Raw genomic sequence first — 21,567 nt, 5'->3', positions numbered from 1 at the left:
AACAAACAAACAAAAAAAAAAAACACCTGGGTCACCTGTATGGAGAAAAAAAAACAGAAGAGAAAGCAAACAACAAAGAGCAACATAATAAAAAAAAAAGCACCATCACAATAAACTAGCTAGCAGTAGATATCAGTACTTACTAAATAATAAACGATAATGTGCAGCACGCAAGATAGAAAGCGCACAATGTGCTTTGAGGCAGCAGCCAAGAAAGCTGTAGTCCACGTCTGTGAATATCCAACACCCACTCACATCCTGGGCCATCTGATCTCAGGAATTCGCATGATAAGGTGGGGCCAGGTTTCACAATGAACTCACCCGAAACTCTGGCTGATTGGGACCCACACCCAGTTTCACACCTTGGCTCAGGCATTTAGAGGATCATCAGGGGGTCCTTTTGTCCCTCTGTGGGGGGTTAGTCCCACTAGGTTTATATCTGGGACTCTCCACCATTTGACCTTAGAACTGAAGAAGCTTCTCGGATGAGAGGTGAAACGTCTTCAAGCAACTTAAAGAAGTCCAGACGCTTTTCTTTGCAAGCTCCTTTGACTAAATACAGGTATGTTACTTTTCCTGGAGGGCAGCCATTTTTAAAAACAAGATGGCAGCTGAAGTGTAAGTCAGACTGTGTCAGACCTTCGTCCCGTAATGATTCTCTCCTTCCTGAAACAGTTCCAGGAACTTCCTGTAAAGCTTCAGGGCCGTGCATGAGTCCTCCGTGCTGTCATGGGTTTCTCCCTGGATGTTGAGGCCTGTGGACATGAAAAAGAATGATCAGAAATTATTCTCCTTTCTTTCTCTCTCAGTCTATCTTCCACAAGCTCTTCTGGAAGCTTTGCTGATTTCAAATAACCCTTATCTTCACCTTACACTCTCTTGTTCGTGAGCATGGAAGAGCCTTTGCCTGCCCTGGATCAATTGTTTGGTCTTTTTCACTTATTTTCCTAACTTAGTAGAGTTGAAATGCCTGCTCAACGAGAGAAAGGTAAGATGACATTTTTCTTGCAGACATGCTTGTGGCTCAAGAAAAAATGAGTATCTGTGTTGCATCATTTAGACATATAATGCTTATGAAACTACACATTGTGAATTCAAGAGGGAAATTTGTGTCACACGCTGAAGAGTATTTCATGGTTCTCATGGAGTGGTCACTTTTATCATGAAAGGCAAATGAAACTATGCGGAGAGCAGCATCTGATGAAGGCAGTAGATTCCATGTTGGTTGGTGGAGAAAGATCCTGAAAGACGTCCACTGTTAAAAATAAGCATAAGTGGAGAGACCTGAGTATGGTTTTCATCTAAAGCTAGTCCACCTTCCAGAGGTCGTCTAACTTCCAGGATTATTAATGGTAAACCAAATCAACAGTCAAGTATCTTTTGTCATTAAGTGTATTTTAAATGAAATTCAGCTTTCTGTTGGCTAAACAGCATATAGTACAATTCAGCACCTGGAAACACAACACTTACCAAAGAATCAGTACAGTGGTAGCTTAAGTCAAAGTGAGCCTGCTCAGCACATCTGTGAAACATCCAGCAAAAATCAGCAGCACAATCACATTCAGCCAAAGAAATATGTCTAGTATCTCGTGAACATGGTGGTTACCCTAACCCTAACCCCTAACCCCTAGGCAGAAGGGAGAGGAACCTGGCCCAGGGGTCTTGCCCTAAACATAACCACTCCCCTCTTCTCGCCTAACCCTAACCCTACTTAACCCCCTAAATTCATTGGCACCCAGAAAGAATTAAAAATCCACAAAGGATATGAATAAATAAATAAATGTCACTTAAAAAGCCTGCCTGCAAGGGAATAAAAGACCACACGGGACACAGAGAAAAGGGATAAAAACTTTATTAAGAACAGAGAGATAAAACCCAGAGAGGGACACTTAAAGATTAAAATTCATTGAGCTCCAGCCTGAGGAAGGCATTACAGACGCCGAAACGTCGCGAAGAAGAGCTCAACAAAAAGATTGATGGCCTACTAAACCCCCGTGATGGGCAATTTTTTGAACAATTATGTTGGTGGGGGTACCATCCCCCGTTCCACGAAGGACCGTGCACTTGTGGGTCTCCAGCATTGCTGGGGCCCCAGTCCTTTCTCAAACCCTAACCCCTAACCCCTAGGCAGAAGGGAGAGGAACCTGGCCCAGGGGTCTTGCCCTAAACATAACCACTCCCCTCTTCTCGCCTAACCCTAACCCTACTTAACCCCCTAAATTCATTGGCACCCAGAAAGAATTAAAAATCCACAAAGGATATGAATAAATAAATAAATGTCACTTAAAAAGCCTGCCTGCAAGGGAATAAAAGACTACACGGGACACAGAGAAAAGGGATAAAAACTTTATTAAGAACAGAGAGATAAAACCCAGAGAGGGACACTTAAAGATTAAAATTCATTGAGCTCCAGCCTGAGGAAGGCATTACAGACGCCGAAACGTCGCGAAGAAGAGCTCAACAAAAAGATTGATGGCCTACTAAACCCCCGTGATGGGCAATTTTTTGAACAATTATGTTGGTGGGGGTACCATCCCCCGTTCCACGAAGGACCGTGCACTTGTGGGTCTCCAGCATTGCTGGGGCCCCAGTCCTTTCTCAAACCCTAACCCCTAGGCAGAAGGGAGAGGAACCTGGCCCAGGGGTCTTGCCCTAAACATAACCACTCCCCTCTTCTCGCCTAACCCTAACCCTACTTAACCCCCTAAATTCATTGGCACCCAGAAAGAATTAAAAATCCACAAAGGATATGAATAAATAAATAAATGTCACTTAAAAAGCCTGCCTGCAAGGGAATAAAAGACCACACGGGACACAGAGAAAAGGGATAAAAACTTTATTAAGAACAGAGAGATAAAACCCAGAGAGGGACACTTAAAGATTAAAATTCATTGAGCTCCAGCCTGAGGAAGGCATTACAGACGCCGAAACGTCGCGAAGAAGAGCTCAACAAAAAGATTGATGGCCTACTAAACCCCCGTGATGGGCAATTTTTTGAACAATTATGTTGGTGGGGGTACCATCCCCCGTTCCACGAAGGACCGTGCACTTGTGGGTCTCCAGCATTGCTGGGGCCCCAGTCCTTTCTCAAACCCTAACCCCTAACCCCTAGGCAGAAGGGAGAGGAACCTGGCCCAGGGGTCTTGCCCTAAACATAACCACTCCCCTCTTCTCGCCTAACCCTAACCCTACTTAACCCCCTAAATTCATTGGCACCCAGAAAGAATTAAAAATCCACAAAGGATATGAATAAATAAATAAATGTCACTTAAAAAGCCTGCCTGCAAGGGAATAAAAGACTACACGGGACACAGAGAAAAGGGATAAAAACTTTATTAAGAACAGAGAGATAAAACCCAGAGAGGGACACTTAAAGATTAAAATTCATTGAGCTCCAGCCTGAGGAAGGCGTTACAGACGCCGAAACGTCGCGAAGAAGAGCTCAACAAAAAGATTGATGGCCTACTAAACCCCCGTGATGGGCAATTTTTTGAACAATTATGTTGGTGGGGGTACCATCCCCCGTTCCACGAAGGACCGTGCACTTGTGGGTCTCCAGCATTGCTGGGGCCCCAGTCCTTTCTCAAATCCTAACCCTAACCCCTAACCCTAACCCTTTTTGGTCTTTTTGGTGGCTGCCACTAATCTTTAGGATAACCTCCCCGATTAACATAACAGGTGTCTGATCATTTTAAGACTCTGTTAGAAATCAGTTTACTTTGACTGGCTTTCAGCTTTAGCTGTTTCAGCTGTTTTATTGAGTGTTATGTTTTTATTGTGTATTTCTGTGCATGTTTGTTGATATAGTGATCATAAATGTACATTTTTTTATAGCCTGTACAGCAGGTATTTTAAATGAGCTTAAAAAATAACCCTAGTCTTGACTTCTCACTGAGTAACAAAGGCTTCCCCTTAGAGTTGTTTTTCCTGAGCAGTAAAACCTGGGCTGTAAAGAAAACATGGCAGGGAAAAAGAAAAGTGTCTGACTGCTGTCAAGTGCTTTGCAAAAAGTTTTATTATGACAAGTTTTATTCAGTTTAATCAGCAGCTGGATTGAAAACGTTATATTTGCTTGTAGGAGCTGCACTGAGATCAGAATAAACGCTGAATTTGTCTGTGTTGATGTGGTTTGGTCTTAGATTTTTCTTTCTAAGTTTTAAGAGGCGCTGATCTTGACTATTAAAATAATGCAAGAAGCCCTTTTTAGATACTGTTTTATTATATAATTTAATTTATGGTTGATTTTCACATTTGCTTCATTTAAAATGTGATTCTCTTGCTTCAGACGTTATATCGGTAACAATAATAGATCGTATTAAAGATGGATGTGTTTTAGGTTTTTAATAGTGAAGCTGACACAGAAGTGTCTTAAAGCTGCATTCTTTCTTATGCTACCAAGGGGCAATACCTGGTTGAAAGATTTGTTGTCCTGTCTGAAGTTGTTTGTTTGATGTTGTTTGAAGTTTCCAGATCCAGATGCTCCTTCAGTCCCCACAGTCAAAGCAACTGAGGCACCTCTGAGAGTTAAAAACGGTCTTTCAATGTGCAGCTGTTCTCAGAGGTGTTACAATAAGGACTTCACCAAGTTCAGTGGAGTTAGAAGTTCACATGAATTTAGCAAGTTAGTTTCAACCTAAATATGATAAACCATGTTCTAACTAAAATGTACAGCTCTACCCTCATCATACGACAGGGAGAAGACACCAAAAACCAATATCACTCACTCATGAAAGGGAACAGCCATGGAATTTATCCATCAGGGTCAACTTTATTTAGCATCAGTAGGAATTTGAATAATGGAGGAACCTTCATTTGATTTTAATGTTATTGAAACACAAAAACTCCCAGGGCTTATGTGGCTGGTAAATTAGCCAACTAAATTAGCTAACTATAAAATTATAGCTTGCAAAAACTGATTGCTAGCTAAACCATATCCTTTTATTCTCTTAACTTGTGTTTTATGCAGTCACCAACACATTGAAAAAACACAAAAGTCTCCTTTCTGCAACGTTACAAGCTGTCAGGAGAGATATGTTGAATTTTAACATCCTCCTGGATGTCCAGCAGTTGGTTGTCCTGTCAACCGCAGCATAAACAATGTGGCCGAGAGAGGAAGCAGGAAAGAGAAAAAAAAAAAAAAAAAGGAAAGAAAAAACCCCACGTTGCATGTGACAACTTAGTTCAAGCTATGCTGCTTCTTCACAATACGGTTATCTTCAGAGAAGGGGAGATAGGAGAATTCACCTGTGTGAATTCTCATGTGTCTTTTGAATGTTGATGAGGAAGCAAATCTTTTCTCACAGGTGCTACAAGAATACGGCTTTTCACCTGTGTGAATTCTCATGTGTGTTTTGAATGTTGATAAGTCAGCAAAACTTTTCCCACAGGTGCTACAAGAATACGGTTTCTCACCTGTGTGAATTCTCTTGTGTTTTTTCAATGTTGATAAGTCAGCAAATCTTTTCCCACAGGTGCTACAGGAATACGGCTTCTCACCTGTGTGAATTCTCGTGTGTGTTTTGACCTTTGATAAGGTAGCAAATCTTTTCCCACAGGTACTACAAGGGTACGGCTTCTCACCTGTGTGACTTTTCGTGTGTTTTTTGACTTCTAATGAAGTAGCAAATGTTTTCCCACAGGTGCCACAAGAATACGGCTTCTCACCTTTGTGAATTCTCTTGTGTTTTTTGAATGTTGATAAGTCAGCAAATCTTTTCCCACAGGTGCTACAGGAATACGGCTTTTCACCTGTGTGAACTCTTAGATGTGTAATCATATTGTATTCATCCTGTAAAGTTTTTCCACACACTTCACATTGTACAGACTTGTTCTTTATGTCCGTTCTACTTTTACTCGATGACACAGGAAGGTTGTCTACTCTTTGACTGTGACGTCTCTCATTCAGCTCTGTATTTCTAGTAGTTCCTGAGACCACATGCTGACTTTTTTCATTATCTCGGGTCTCTGCTTCAGGAGAGCTGTGAGAAAGGAGCTGCTCACTGTTTGGTTCTGGTTTACTGTAGGCACTTTCCTCATAAGCGGGTGTCACCATGAAGGTATCAGCCTCCTGCTTCAGCCCAAGCTGCTCTCCCTTCTGACTGCTGCCAAGTTCCTCCTTTTCCTCTTTAATCTGTGGATTCTCTGGTTTCTCCTGGTTCAGACTGGAGTTCCTCTCCTGGTTACAGACCTGCTGGTCTATAAGAACCTCCTCTTCCTCAAAAGCATGCTGCTGTAGGGCATCTGAATGCACAAAGGGGAAAAGATGATAGTAAAACAAACATTTGAGAAAATATTTACTGGTCTGAACCATTAGCAGGTCTCTACATAGTGAGCCTGTTGCTCACATATACCACTAAAATTAAAGTCTACAAACGTGACAAATTATTTGGGCACTGATGCAAATGTTTAGTTCTGACACTCTTATTAGCAAATTTCAAAGTTCAGCTTCTTATGTCTTTGATATATAAAATAAATAGATGTTGTTTTTTGTTAAATGAATGTGGATGTCTGAATTGGCCGCAGTTACAAGAAGGCATGCTGGGGAAGAGCTCTCTTACACAGTAGTAACCGTTTTGGCTGTGCTTGAAATGCCATGAAAACACTCTTCTTGTCTAACAAATGTAACTTTAGAAACTCTGAATTCCATATTTTCCAAAACAGAATAGAAATATTTATTCATATTACCCAGACCTGTAAACTGTTCAAATTTACCATTTCCATGCTGCAGAGGAAACATAATTCTTTAACTTAAACTGATAACAGAACATAATGAAACTTGTGTTGTTGACTTTGTGTCTCTGTGTAGATTTTGTCTGACCAGTGAGTGGAAATTTGAAACCCAGATGTTTCACGTCTTTCATTCTGGTGAATTTTTACGTACTAATTTTCACCGTTTTGCACAGGTTAATGGTGGAAATGTGTTTAAATAAAGAACAGAAAATCAGGCTGAAGAGATTCATTCATGTTGCTTATTACTTTTTGACCTTCAATTCTCTGACAGTTCATCAGTCTGTCGGAGGGTCAACACAGAAACACAGACAACTATTCACACTCATATTCACACCTATGAGCAATTTAAAATCACCAACTAACCTAACCCGGCTGTTTGTATGTCTCTGGATAGTGAACAAGGGGAGAACATGCAAACTCCACACAGAAAGGCTTGGCTACTTGGTAGAGTCAAACTCAGGACCTTGTTGCTGTGAGGCAACAGTGCTAACCACTGGTCCACTGAGCTGTCTGTGAGTTATATTCACTTTTATTAAATCAACATAGTTTTACATACCTATTCTGTGTAACTTTATCACAGGTTTCCAGATGGTCTCCAGCAGTCTGAGCTGCTTTTTATCAGTCCAGACAATAATGCCTTCAGCCTCCTGCTTCAGCCCAAGCTGCTCTCCCTTCTGACTGCTGCCAAGTTCGTCCTTTTCCTCTTTAATCTGCGGAGTCTCTGGGTCCTCTTGGTCCAGACTGGAGTTCCTCTCCTGGTTACAGACCTGCTGCTCATCCAGATCCTCCTCTTCCTTACAGTCATGTTGTTTTGGGAGGTCTTGAGGAATAAAGAAACACAAGAACAATAATCACTATTGTGTGATACAAAAACTATATATTTTTTATATTTAGTGATTGTTACGGCCCTAGCAGGGCCTCCTCCTGAAGGTGCCTGTGTGGGAGTGTCCTTCAATCGCTTCTGCTTGAGGTGCCACCTTTCCCTTTTACACAGCTGACTCTCATCAGTAATTAAAGGTATTTAACCCCAGGGAAAGGTGAGCTCTGGGCCAGAGTGCCATGTGAGTGGTTACAGCTAGTGAGCTGAGAGTTTGTGGTGTTTGCCGCTAGTGAGCTGTGTTATTGTGGTTTGCAGCTAGTGAGCTGCTCTTTCTTTTTGGCTTATGTTTTACTTTATTGACCAACGCCTGAGTTTTGTTTTTTTTCTTAAATGGTGATAGCGGCTCTTTTAGTTGAGCTACTTTAATAAAACTGTTTAATTTAACCCGTTTGCCTCCTTAACTCTTTTTCCTGACCCGGACACTTTTTGTTACTTCCCCCTCACCACCTAGACCCCTCAGGGGAACATAACAGTGATATAAAAACGAATATTTTTAAAAGCATGAATCAAAACCCAAGAAATGGTGATCAGCCTATCATATGACCCATTACGAGCCCCACACACACACACGCACGCTCAGGGAAATAGTTGTGCACACTCACAGCAAGGATCCTCACTGTGAGCAAAGACACAAAGTTCACCAAACTAAAATGCAATGTGACCACCATGAAAACAGTGTGTGTAAGGAAGAGGACTCCCTTACTGCATTTATTTATATTGTATTGTCTGTATAGCACTTTAGAGCACACCTTTCACTTTATTAAAAGCACCTTATCAAGCAATTTATGAGCATTGCACTTTAAGCATGGATTTGCACACTTCCTCCTAGCGTTTTTCCCGCTCGGTTGCAGGGTCCGCTTTTCTGCAAAGTCGTCTCAACTTGGGTCGGTCAAGGGCGTCGGTCAGATCGGCTTCGATCTTCTTCACGTCGTCCTTGATTCGGTCCATCCATCTCCGCTTTGGTCTGCCTCTAGGTCGACGTCCTTGGGGGCTGAGCCGCAGTGCTGTTCTCACCACTGAGTTCTCATCGCTCCGTACCACATGTCCGTACCACGGACATGTGGTAAGCATGGATTTGCACACAAGAAGTTTAAATATTTGTTGACTATTTATTGGGAATTTTAGGGTCAGTTGGTGGCCTTGTTTCAGATCCTGCACAGCTGTTCCTCGTCAAGGAATGTGGTGGTTGTCTGTCAGGAGAGAAGAATGGTGATTGAGATTGTGATTAAGGTTTACCAATAAGGAAAACTAAGGCAAATGTGTGTGTGTGAAATCTAGGGATAAAAGTGGTGCAAATAAGTGTTTGTAAGTTAATGATTACTCACCTTTCTTGCCTGTGTCTTCTTCAAGGTGTTTGGGCAAATGTTTCCCCTGGGGTCCAGACACCATTTAAAGGTTCCGGGAGAGACCATTGGTAAAGAGAGTGTGGTGAATCTTTTTGTGCTTGGGTTTCTGGGTTTTTATAATATTGGGTTTGGGGTAACATTAAAGTGTGAAATATTTATTAATATGTAAATGTGAAAATGTATTTATGTATTTATTTATTCTTATTGATATATTGTGTACTGTGGTGGAAGGTTGGGATTTAAGAATTTACCTGAGAGTGGAATAATGGTTAAGTCTGTGACAGCTGAACATATTTAAGGCTGCCAGTTGTCATTAGAGGGTGGATTTTTTTTTGTGCTGTGAAGAAGCTCGACAAGTTAATTGTTGTAAGGAGAGCCATATAGCAAATAAATACTTTGTTCCACTACACTTGCCTTGGTCTGTCTCACTGTGTTTCCAGCCGCTAAGGGCTGCCCTGTTACAGTGTGTAAAATCTAGTGATGGGCAGATGAAGCCCCATGAAGCACTGAAGCTTTTCATCCAATTGGTTCACCCCAACGCGAAGCTTCATGAAGCTTCATTTGCTCTAGCAGGACACCTACTGGACGTAAAAATAATAGCTGGCATGAATTTGAAGAGTGTGGCATTTTGCACACAGCCTGTAAATGTCAACAACAAAAGGAGTGTGTAAAACATGTATATTGTAGTGATGGCAGTATACTGTGTATATTTATAGTGGCAGTATGGGAAATGATTATTTGGAAATGCTTGAAATGGAAATGATCATTTACTGTGAGGTGAGGTGTGGTTGGGGTGTGGACAGTAGTTGTGCTTTTGTAACGTTGAGGTATGGACAGCTACACACTGAGGCTTTGAGCCTCAGTCCTGCCTGTTCACATTTTATTCTGTAAAAACTAAATTTTCACTGCTTTTATGACCTTTTTAGTGGGGAGAACATAGCTGGGATTTAATGATTTAACAAATCTTTTGAATCCTTTGTCCTCCACAATGCTAAATGGCTGGGAGTCCTCAGTCACCATGCTGACCAGGTCTTCATCTATTTGAGATTGTTCTCCTGAGGAAAGACAATAAAGACAAAGCACAAATATAAATATCACACACGTAACTTATAACAGTTGTATAATATTGTTATATCATTTAGTAACATTACTGCATGCTATATTATCATTGCATTTGATGGCTCACCTGGTCTTGCTCCACAATCGGTGTTCCCCTTATTCTCATGCAAAGCTCTGTAGTGCCTAAGCATGGATGAGGTGTTGTTGTTATATCCCAGCTCCCTGGCACATAGCAAACACTTCACCTTGTACAAAAGTACAGACAGCTCAACATAAATTGTATTGCACCATCAGTATCATGACAATACATCTTCTGTAGAAATTTACATACCTTGTTGGGAGGAATAAAATCAAAATGTTCCCACACAGGGGAGGACATCCTCCTCTTCTTAGCTGGCTCCATTCTCTCCTGACTTTCTCTCCTCACTCTCATAAACCTCCAAACTGTCTCCAAACTCTCACTAACAACTCTCCATCAAACACCCACATTTTGAATGAAGTCTGAGGGGTTTATATCGCTGTCATATCTCGCGGCAAAGTTCAAACCACTTCATGAACCAGTCACGTGGTACAGCCGGGCAGCGAGGCTTCGGACGTCATCATTTTCAGCTCCTCCCATAAATGAAGCAAGCCTCGATACGCGCTTCGCGGAAACGCCCCCTCCATTACTCGACACACGCTCCGAAGCCTCGATACAGAACGTCCCATCACTAGTAAAATCCTTTTTTAAATGAAACTTCACTTCAACTTCAGAGAAGGCTGTTAACAACTTGTTAAATGTGTATTCCGCTGACATCTAACTATATTTTACTGCACAATCTCAGTGTTTACAGATGATCTAAAACACTAATGCCTGATGTACTCAACATTGGAATCTGTTAGAGAAAAAATTTAAATAAATAAATGAATTAAAATGTATTAAAACCTAACCTATCAGTGACCATCGACCTGCACCAGTTCAACATAGTCCATCACTGAACATTGAACTACAGCACTGATAAATTCAATTTATTTATTTATATAGCGCCAAATCACAACAACAGTCGCCTCAAGGCACTTTATATTGTACAGTGGATTCTACAATAACAAATACAGAGAAAAACCCAACAATCATATGACCCCCTTTGAGTGAGCACTTTGGCGACAGTAGGAAGGAAAAACTCCCTTTTAACAGGAAGAAACCGCCGGCAGAACCAGGCTCAGGGAAGGGCCGGGCCATCTGCTGCGACCGATTGGGATGAGCAAAGGATACCCAGTTTAACATATTCTAGTAAAGCTAATCATACTGAAGAATCTCAGCTTCAACAGCACATTGTTAAAAACATGTCCATACCTATGATGTGTGAGTTTCTGTCAGGTTTCCGGTTGATATCCTGTCTGCGTAGACGGTTGATCTCCTCCTCATACTGGATGATGGTTTTTTGAACCTCTGAGAAGATTTCTTCATAAACAGCAGTTAGTCTCTCCTTGATGAACTCTTTCCCTCCGTGCTCTGTTTGTGCGCAGGCTCACACTGCACTCACCCTCCCCCGAGCTAAACATCCAATCACTGTTAGTATGCAAATGACCCTGTGTCAGGTTTCTCATTAGGCAGGGCTTTAGGGGTTATTTATTTGAATTAGACTAGCCAATCAAGATAAATTTTATGTTGTTGGTTGTAAAGATCTTGATGGACATTTGATTTTATTTTTTATTCTAGTTTTCAGTTTTATTTTTCAAGCTTTGCTGAATTTCCTTTTTTTTTTTTTTTTAAACTTGGTGTTAAGGCCCCTGGTCTCGGAGGAAGTGGCCGGCCATCCTGTAAAGAAATCCAAGCGTGCCAGGACTCACAGACGATTGGCTGGCTGGGGACCCGTGCCTGCCCACTTGCATGTAGATTTTAATGTGCCAGTCCTCAAGACCATTGACTGCCTGGGGATTTGTGGTGCTCCAGGGACCAATGAAGCGACTAACTGTGTTCATTGTGGCAACAAAAGCCTGAGGATCCTTCACTCAGGGGAAGACTATGTTTTTGGACTGAACAGGCAAGTTGTCCCTCTTGCCTCTGTCCTTGACCCCGCTTGCCTAATGGTGTGTTCACACCGAACGCGATGGACGCGAATAAAACGCCCCAAACGCCCCTAATTTGACGCGTGTACATTCGCGTCTCAACGCGTGTCCAAGAAAAATCCATCGCGCGTCAACCGGAAATGTGGGAGGAATGTGGGAGGGAGTTGTGCCAGACCGGTATCTTTGCAAGATGGCAGCTATCGAGTTAGCGCTTGAAGAGAGAGTCTCCCTTCTCTATGTACTGTGGAGAGCAGAGCAGCAGCGTAAAAGACGTCCTCGCCGTACCTGGGTCCATCAGGTCCTCCAGAGGCATGAGCAGTTTGGTGAGTTTCACCACTTGCTCCAGGAGCTGCGCCTGGATGACGGCCGATTCCAGCGCTATCACCGTCATTCACTCGGCCAGTTTGAGGACCTGCTTTCCCTCGTCGGTCCCAGCATCGCCCGCCTAGACACCAACTACAGGCGCTCAATCCCACCTGCAGAGCGCCTGTCCGTCTGCCTGAGGTTAGTAAAACTATTTAATACGGTAGTCCTTTATTGATATCTGTGCTAATATGCTAATCCATCCAGTTATACACTGCTAACATGGATGTGCTATGCTAACAGTGAATGCTGTCGGTGTTTACTGAAAGCAAACTGTGGTACAGAGACGACTCTTTATAATATTTCTAGTGATACTCAGAAGGTCTCATCAAGTCCCGATTTAATTCGATTTATGCTGTTATCAGTGTTTGAATGATAGCATGGCTGTGGTGTCCTATCAATGTATGCGCTCGGTGTTTGCTGATATCAAACTGTAGCATTAGGACCACTGAGTTAACCTTTGTAGTGATACTCACTCCTTTTTATTTAGACCTGGTTTGATTCTGGGATAGTTTAATATTTGTATATAATCCCTGCAGCTGTCAGACTCTATAGCAGGGGTCACAGCCTTTATTAAAACAGAGTTAGATAAAACTGTGAACAGTTTGGTTCATCTCTAGTTACATGGTTCTATCTTGATAAGCTGTCTTATCACAGATTAATTTTTCAAAAATATTAATGATTTAAGCAAGGAAAGGGCTACATGTCAACATACAACTCTTTATTTCTATTAATGTCTCACTTCATTCCTACCTGATTGACATGTTTAGGGATTATGAGTGATTGGCTCACTGTAGTTGTGAAAGTTGCTACCAATCAAATTATGATATGTTAAAGTTAAAACAAAACACAACTGTTTTAGATATTATCTAATATACATTTTGTAATTATCCTTATAATTACAAAATGTTTTATGTAAGATTTAAGTTTTGTGATTTATATCTGACATCACAAAAGTATTTTGGAATTTGAATAATGTATTTTGTAACTGCAGTACACATAATACTGATTTTGAACAATTTTGTCCAGGTTCCTTGTCACCGGGGACTCCTTCAGGACCATCGTGTTCAGTTTCAGAGTCGGTGTGTCCACGGTGAGCCAGATCACCCCCCAGGCAGCGACGTCCATCTGGGACTGTCTAGTGGACGACTTCATGGCTGTGCCTTCACCTGGAGACTGGCGCTCCATCACAGAGGGATTCCAGGAGCGCTGGAACTTTCCTCTGTGCTGTGCAGCTCTGGATGGGAAGCACGTCCAGACAAAGGCACCCCATATATCATATAGGAGACACACACATTGATATACACTAAATATTCATTTCATTTCTTTTTTGTGGTGCCCAAATTGATGCACCTGCTTGATTTTGTTTAAACAATTATTGCACACTTTCTGTAAATCCAGTAAACTTCTTTTCACTTCTCAAATATCACTGTGTGTGTCTCCTGTATGATATTTAACTGACATTTTTTATTGTAACAACCAACGATTTATACAGGAAAATAATGTCTATTAACAAGGTTGCCCAAACTTCTGCATCCCACTGTATCAGTATATTTTGTCATTAGTATAATATGAAATAAATTCTACATGTGTCAAGTTGTGTGCCAACATTTGCTGTGTAGTAGAACTGAGACATTAGTCATTATAAACATTTATTTGAAATAATATTAAAAGTCTCAAACAGAAAAACATTAAACATAAATATATAAAATATAAGAATTTACAGAGAGACAGGAATAAAAAGGACCAGCTGCTCTCCAGAGCAGGAACAAGGCTGAGGAGGAAATGCTCCATTGGAGACTGGTGTGGCCTCTTCAGGGACTCCAGGATGGCCAGCTCCACCGCCGATGAACCGTCCTGGGACCCGTCCCTCATCTGCCTCGGAGCCGTCCTCCTCTGTGGGCCTGTAAAACAGCACAAAACACAAAGAAATGAGAAGGCTGCTACTAGATTTTAATTTCAACATTGAAAAAAAAAAAAAAACAATAACAGGATATAATCAGACTGGTTGTAGATATTTAGTAAAGGTGATCACAAGGGAATCCCACCGACTAAAAAGGTATCAGTGCTTGCTGTACATATCTGTGGGTGCAGCAGCAGGAGCTCAGGGACTGGGGATGCTCTGCTGCAGAATCAGTTGGTTCTATCAATACAGTATTAAATGTTAACAGGTTCGATATAATAATCGTAAAGTAGACAGTGGTCCCTCATTTATTGCAGGGGTTCTCAGAATAACTAGCCCCTGGTCACAGTTCTCACAATTGATTCTCAAAGTGCAAACCTTTGTAGATTGCAAAACGTAAAAGTATTATTATGCCGTGTTTTGTCTTCATCTGCGCGCCACTTTCGTGCGCCTTTTTCCCTCACGGTGCAGGTGTCTATTTCCGAATGAGGCTCATAGTTATGGGTGTTTTTGTGCTGTTTTTTCTATTGGACGCGATGGTTATCAAAACCAAACGTGATAAATTTGGCAAGCGCAGGAGATTTGTCAATCAGGCTGCAGAATGCAATGCTGTACTGTGCAATAAAAAATCAGCGAAAAAGCAAAGCAGTGACGGATGAACAGCGGGACCACTGTGTGTTGTTTATTAATAAACAATAAAATATATTCCTAAATGACAACATGCATAAAAGCAGAACGGTATTTGTACGTCAGTGGGAAAATAGCGGTGGCTTGCTAGCTTTTGTGCGGCTTCCCCGGGTCAGTGAAAACTTTCAAAAGAGAAATGAATGAACTTACCAGGTTGCCCGATCTCTTCACATATCTTCCTCCAAGCTCGGTCCTTTTTATTCCTGTCTCGGTACTGAAAGCAGCTGGTGTTGTACAGCTCCGAGTTGTTTGCTACCTCATTGATTAGCCTTCCCCTCCATTGAAGTATGAAAGGCTTTGGCTGGATCTGCCCCTTTGACCTAGGTAACAGCCACGTCACCAGGCTCCTGATTGGTTGTCGCGGCGCGATTTGACGCTGGAGTTCAGATTTTTCCAACTCGAGCGGTAGACGCGAAACGCGCGTATGCACAAAATGCAACACAAAAACTCACGCACGCGGTTTTATTCGCGAGTCAAACGCGCCAGACGCGCTACACTGACGCGCGTTTCACGCGTTTTGGCGTTTTCGCGACGCAAATCTGCTTCCGAATTTTCGCGGGACCCGCAATCGCGCGTCATCGCGCCTTTCCATTGACTTTACATGTAAACCTGACGCTCTATTCGCGCCCATCGCGTTCGGTGTGAACACACCGTAACTCAGGTTAAGCGTGGGAGTTCTGCATGAGTAGCCTTGAGATGTGTTTCTGCCTGAGTGGCTAGTTTTCATTTGTATTTGAATGTGTGAGAGTTCTTTTGTGTTGTTTAATTAGTGATTCGCTGTAAGCTACACTAACAGTTTTCAGTTCTGTGTTTGTAATAAACCCTTTTCTTATATTGACCTCCCTTGTGATGGGCTCGTTTATGTTACCTTCCATGGCCCCAAGCCGGGTCGTAACACTTGGCCTAACCTTGTTAGTTTTGTTAATATTGGCATTGTGTTAATGTCATATTTGATATAAGCTACTCTGCATTTATTAAGGCTGTTGTGTGCTTAACATGTTTTAATCCTTTGTATCTTGTTTTCTTTAATCTAGGGCTGCTCGATTATGGCAAAAATGATAATCACGATTATTTTCACTGAAATTGAGATCATGATTATTTGACGATATTTATTTAACCCTTTAAGACCTACTATAGAACCAAGTCCACCAGAGCTTATATTATTTTATTTTTTTTACATGCTGTAGTGCCATTTGTGGGAGCATTTCAAGTTGCTATACATCAATACAACTGTTATAGCCCATATTTTAATAATATGTATGCATTAAGTCCATAGTAATTACATAAATTGCAAAAAAGTGCAATAAACTACAAAAAAAATTGAAAATCACTTTTGTTTTGTTTACATATATTTCTACTTGGAGAAATTTAAGAGGTTTATCCCTCAAAACTTTAAATACAATAAAGTTGCAAAAAATAGTTTACAACAACAGGAAATTTATTTTGAGTGTCTTCATAGTTTTATTTTGGAGATACACCAATTTTTATATACTGCAGGAAAAACAAAAAACAATCCTATGATGCAAATTTGCAAAGAAAACAGCATGTGCATCATTTCACTGTGGGAAGTGTTACGAACAGCTGATAGGAACGGCAAAGCGTGTTTCTGGAATATTATGTTTTTGTTCCTGCAAGCGCTTTTTATGCAATTTTTGCAAAGCTATATGTGGAACGAAACCGTGACCGAGGACAAGCTGATGGCATAAGATGTAAGTACAACTCCTCCGGTTTCATATGCAAAACAAATTATTGCGCTATAGCTTACACGGTCCAGGTTCTACAGGGATTTAAAAATAGTTACGCAAAACGCTCTGACCGGCTTTAAAGGGTTAACAATGACTTTAAAAAATAATATAAAATAGTGTGCAACACCACTGAAGTTTTTTTTTTTAAACTCTCTTTTCAACCAACGGCAGTCACTCTCCAAATAACTTCTGCTTAGCTTTCCGAGCTTCCCTCGGGTCCTCTTAATCAGCGGTCTCCAACCTTTTTTGCGCCACGGACCGGTTTATGCCCGACAATATTTTCACGGACCGGCCTTTAAGGTGTCGTGGATAAATGAGGGAGGGGCTAATAATCGGCTCAGTCATTTTTAATGATCGTTGAAAGCCCAGATCGTAATCGTGATTAAAATTCGATTAATTGAGCAGCCCTACTTTAATCTGAACAAGCACCTAAAAACAGACAGTGATCTCTGTCGGCCTCTCTCGGTTTCATTGCCACCATTCATTTTAAAGCTCCGTTTTTAAAACCTTACGATGTAACTCCAGCCCAGCCTATTGTTGTTCTGCTAACTGAAGTTTGGTCCTTTTACAGCATCCTGCCATGTGATTACATTTATCCCTTACCATCGGGAATCCTCACGTTAACTTTCATCAAGTGGAAAACAGTTAGCATTCATCTTCCAGCTTCACTGTGTTTATATTATGCTAAGCATAGCTGTGCAGCTAGCCACCAAGTAGCACATCATTATATACCAGCTAGCCCAACTTCAGTAACCCAACAAACATCACTGCCATTTAGTTTTCTCTCTTAATTTATGTCACAAGTGATAGCAGAGCTGTGTGTTTTAATTTTTCCAGAAATCCATCAGTCAGGGTTTGCTCACCACCATAAGCTCATGTGCCCCCTTTACATTTCTGTCTGCCCCCTCATGTATGCCTGTCTAGAACCGGCTCAGATAGCACTCTTAATCTCCCAACATGCTTATTTATTGGTGTTGTTGCTGAATCTGGTTCCACTCACCAAACGACGGCCATTCTGGATTTTATGATCACTTGAAATCCCTCTTCCCGTTATCTTATTTCACTTCTACATCATCTCTCCCGCCATCTACTTCTGCTCTCCTTTCACTTCCGTCACATCACTTTCCCGCCTGCTGTCCAGTCACAGCCTAACCGGCCAACCGCGCCCCTCCCCCTCCACTCCTGCTCTGCTGTGAGTTGTTGTTGTGTGGCCAAGAGACTAAACAGACGCCTTTGTTTGTTTGTTTTTGGTTTACAAAACTTATCCGGTTGTTCAGTGATGACGCGACGAATCCTACTTCCGGGTCTAAAATAGTCTGCGTTTAATATGGCTTTTGTGTTGTTAACATGTTTAATGCTATGTATTTTCTTCTATTTGATCTCAAAAAGCTCCTAAAACAGTCAGTGATCCCTGTTGACCTCCCTCGGCTTTTATTACCACTAATCATTTATTTAACCCTTGTGTGGTGTTCGTATTTTTGTTACTCAGCCAGTGTTCATGGGTCTGGTGGACCCGCTAGAGCAGGGGTGCTCAATACGTCGATCGCGATCGACCAGTCGATCGCAAAGGTAGTATTGGTAGATCGCATGGCATTAAAAAAATAGATGCCAGCCTATCATCCATCCCGTCACTTGATTGATACAGGGAAGCCAGTCAGATGACAGCAGATTTTTTCTGACGCTTAGGTCGCTGCGCATGCGCAAACAGCGGCGCGAAGTGTAGTAAAACTGACAAGCTAGTCAGCGAGTTAACTCCAATTTTTAGCTCTCGTTTTTTTCTCTTAAACCTGGCCGTCAGCAGCTACTGTCCGGACTATGCATCCCTGGCTGATTCAATTCAGTGCAAGTCATCAGAGTAAACTCAGGTAATGACAAAAAATTTACATAGTTAATTGTGTTGTGAAATATTGGATATTGCGGTTATGCATGTATATACATTGTAGATATAAAGAATCCTCAATATATTTATAAATAAGTATATGTTTTGGATTTTTGTAGTGGGTAGATCATTTTGACTTGGTCATTTTATAAGTAGCTCACATGCAGAAAAAGTGTGAGCACCCCTGCGCTAGAGTTTTGGCTTTCCAAATTAACACTATCAAACAATTTTATGTTAAATTACTCAACAGATGTTTACTTCATCCCAATTACAAGACATATGAACAGCAAACATGGTTAATTTTTTCCCTTTACCTTTGTTAGATCACATTTATGAATTAATGTGCTTCTCGTTTTTCTTTTATATAAAATGTTATAAATAAATCAGTTATAATCAAGTGGAGTGAGTGGAAAGACACAACACATTTACACGTGAAAAAATAATTAATTGTTTAATTTTTCTTTTGAAAAAAACTGAACACGGGTCTCACAGACCCGAACACCATACAAGGGTTAAGCTCAGTTTTTAAAACCTTAGGATGTAACTACAGCCCAGCCCATGCAACAGTATATGAATGACTAACCTCGTATTGTGGATGGATTATCTCAGTTGTTCTCCTGGCTGAAGTTTGGTCCTTTTACAGCATCCTGCCATGCGATTACATTTGTCTCTGACCACCGAGAACACTCACGTTAACTTTTATCGAGTGGAAAAAAAGTTAGCTTGTTTATATTATGCTAACATAGCTGTGTCGCTAGCGGTCACGTAGCACATCATTATATACCAGCTAGCCCAACTTCAGTAACCCTACAAGCGTCACTGCTGTTTAGTTTTCTGTCTTCATTTATGCTGGAAGTGATAGCAGAGCTGTACGCTTTAATTTGTTTCCAAAACCCCGCAGTCAGGACATGCTATATTGTATTTAGATAGAAGCTAGCGAGCTAACTCCCTGCTAACTTCTAACTCCGTTAAATGTCATAAATTCCGTTTTCATGGATGCCTGGATGTTAAACTCAATTGTTACACCTGGTAGAGCAGAACGCTGATCATTTTATTAAAGATGAAAGACTTTAGACAGTTTTTCAACTCTCAGTAATGCCACAGTGATCGTTTGATATATGGACCTGCAGCGGAGTTTAGACCCAGACACGGCTAGTGACGTCAGACTGAACAACCGGATAGAGACAGTGTAAACAGGTCCGTACAACAAACCTGCGACATTACCCACAAACTGAAAGGTTAAGAAATACACTTTATTAACCTTGTTATTGATACAGTATTTATTACAGGTGCTCCATGCATTCTCCTGCTGTATATCATTAAGCAGGGCTGCCCGTTTGTCACCTATTCTGTTCGTAATTATTTTTATGGACAGAATTTCTGGGCGTAGCCAAGTGGCGGAAGACTTTCACTTGGGTGGTCTCAAAATCTCATCTCTGCTTTTCGTAGTTGATGTGGTTCTTTGGCTTCGTCGAGTGATGGCCTCCGGCTCGCACTGGAACGGTTCGCAGCCGAGTGTGAAGCGGTGGGAATGAGAATCAGCACCAAATCTGAGGCCATGATCCTCAACAGGTGGTGTGCCAAAAAGTGATTGTCTGCCAGAAAGTTGCTTATAAAGCTGCAGCGCCCAGATTACGCACGTTGACAGCTACTTCCGTGCGACTGATTATGAAAAAACAACAACATTTATGCATTTGTTATTAGACACAGGTATGCAGTTATGAAACTTTAACGTTTCTTGTAACCGAATTATGACGCTTGTCAGAAGTTTGCTTTCAGTGTGTAGCGCAGTCACGAATAACTACACGCATGAAATAATTAATGCCTACAGGTTTAGTATATATACTCTCGTTTATTATATTTGTTTTAGTATTTTATATTTCATATGCATTCATTTTGTTTTCTTTGTTCTTTTTAAACATACTGTAAGAAGTTTGTAAGAATAAATCATTCCCATTGCCATACACGGGAGGTAACTCTAAAGGTGGTGGAAATTACGGCGGCTGGCTCGAGTACATAATGTCAGTGGCACAGGAAGGGCGACAGTATTGAGTGACCTCAAAGTGATAGTGCAGTAATGCGCCGAAAAGGATGCCAGTTGCCGTTAAGCACCGAAGAAGAAGGGGGGAAAAACACTCGAGTTGGTATGAAGGAGCAAAAATGTCGCGATTAAGAAATATTTTTTCTTATTCTAAATTGAAAGAAAACATGTCCAAAAGAACTCAAAGACAGAGAAAACTTTCCGGAAGCTATATAGAAGGGTAAAATGGCCTGGGTTTAGGACCAAGTTCGTCTAGAGCCTCAAAACAAGAGTAATTCACTTTTTTTAAATAAAAAAAATGGCAACTTTGCTAAAGCTAAGTTTCGTCTTTGTGTTAATTATTTTTTTAATTATATTATAATTTAAAATTATTGTTTTTGATTGTCAAAAAGACTTCTGAATTATCAGTTGGTTTCTTTTTACTCAGTTCAACAAACTTCACTATTATTCATTAAAGTTCTGCATTCTACATTTATAAAATAACTTTTATCCTCAAAGTATGCAAGGTTTTATTGTTATTAATTATTATTTGGGGGGCGGGCGGGGGCTGAAAAACGCAACACTTTTGTACAAACACAAACACTGCAAGAAATCTACAGTGAGGGGAAAAAGTTTGACTGGAAGAACCTAACGCTAGAGTTGTAGAAATATCTTGGACTTCTACTATACATGGCTGTCATACGGCTACAGATATTTTGCTATGTATAACGTTAGTGTTTCTGAAAATCCTAAAAAAATCTATTTATTAACAAAATAAACTAAAAATAGACTTTATTATATTTTATAGTTTTAAAATTGGATAACAACTGACTTGAACATAATATGAAAAAATGTGTTTTCACCATGGGAACACTGGGAACATTGATTGCTTTAATAAAGTTATCTA

At 41.0% G+C, this 21,567-nt stretch overlaps 2 protein-coding genes and 1 long non-coding RNA gene across 3 annotated transcripts; 1 reads left to right on the top strand and 2 right to left on the bottom strand.

The window, feature by feature from the left end:
* Window positions 1-4,727: 4,727 nt before the first annotated feature.
* On the bottom strand, window positions 4,728-6,379 carry LOC143412316 (uncharacterized). The gene has a single exon (XM_076878179.1). It carries the CDS (start codon window positions 6,308-6,310, stop codon window positions 5,177-5,179), a length of 1,134 nt encoding a protein of 377 aa, XP_076734294.1. The 5' UTR covers window positions 6,311-6,379; the 3' UTR covers window positions 4,728-5,176.
* Window positions 6,380-8,295: 1,916 nt separating this feature from the next.
* On the bottom strand, window positions 8,296-11,473 carry LOC112436672 (uncharacterized). The gene is made up of 3 exons (XR_013094837.1): window positions 11,348-11,473; window positions 8,935-8,980; window positions 8,296-8,799 (listed from the first exon to the last, which is right to left on the bottom strand). It is a non-coding gene; the product is annotated as an uncharacterized LOC112436672 (long non-coding RNA).
* A 755-nt stretch (window positions 11,474-12,228) lies between these two features.
* On the top strand, window positions 12,229-14,269 carry LOC143414400 (uncharacterized). The gene is made up of 2 exons (XM_076878686.1): window positions 12,229-12,567; window positions 13,456-14,269. Exons 1-2 carry the CDS (start codon window positions 12,254-12,256, stop codon window positions 13,724-13,726), a joined length of 585 nt encoding a protein of 194 aa, XP_076734801.1. The 5' UTR covers window positions 12,229-12,253; the 3' UTR covers window positions 13,727-14,269.
* The last annotated feature ends 7,298 nt before the right edge of the window (window positions 14,270-21,567 follow it).

Source organism: Maylandia zebra, linkage group LG20 (assembly GCF_041146795.1).
Source record: "Maylandia zebra isolate NMK-2024a linkage group LG20, Mzebra_GT3a, whole genome shotgun sequence".
NCBI classification, from domain to species: domain Eukaryota; kingdom Metazoa; phylum Chordata; class Actinopteri; order Cichliformes; family Cichlidae; genus Maylandia; species Maylandia zebra.
Note: the sequence above shows the minus strand (reverse complement) of the source record. Positions and strands in the feature narration are given on the sequence as shown.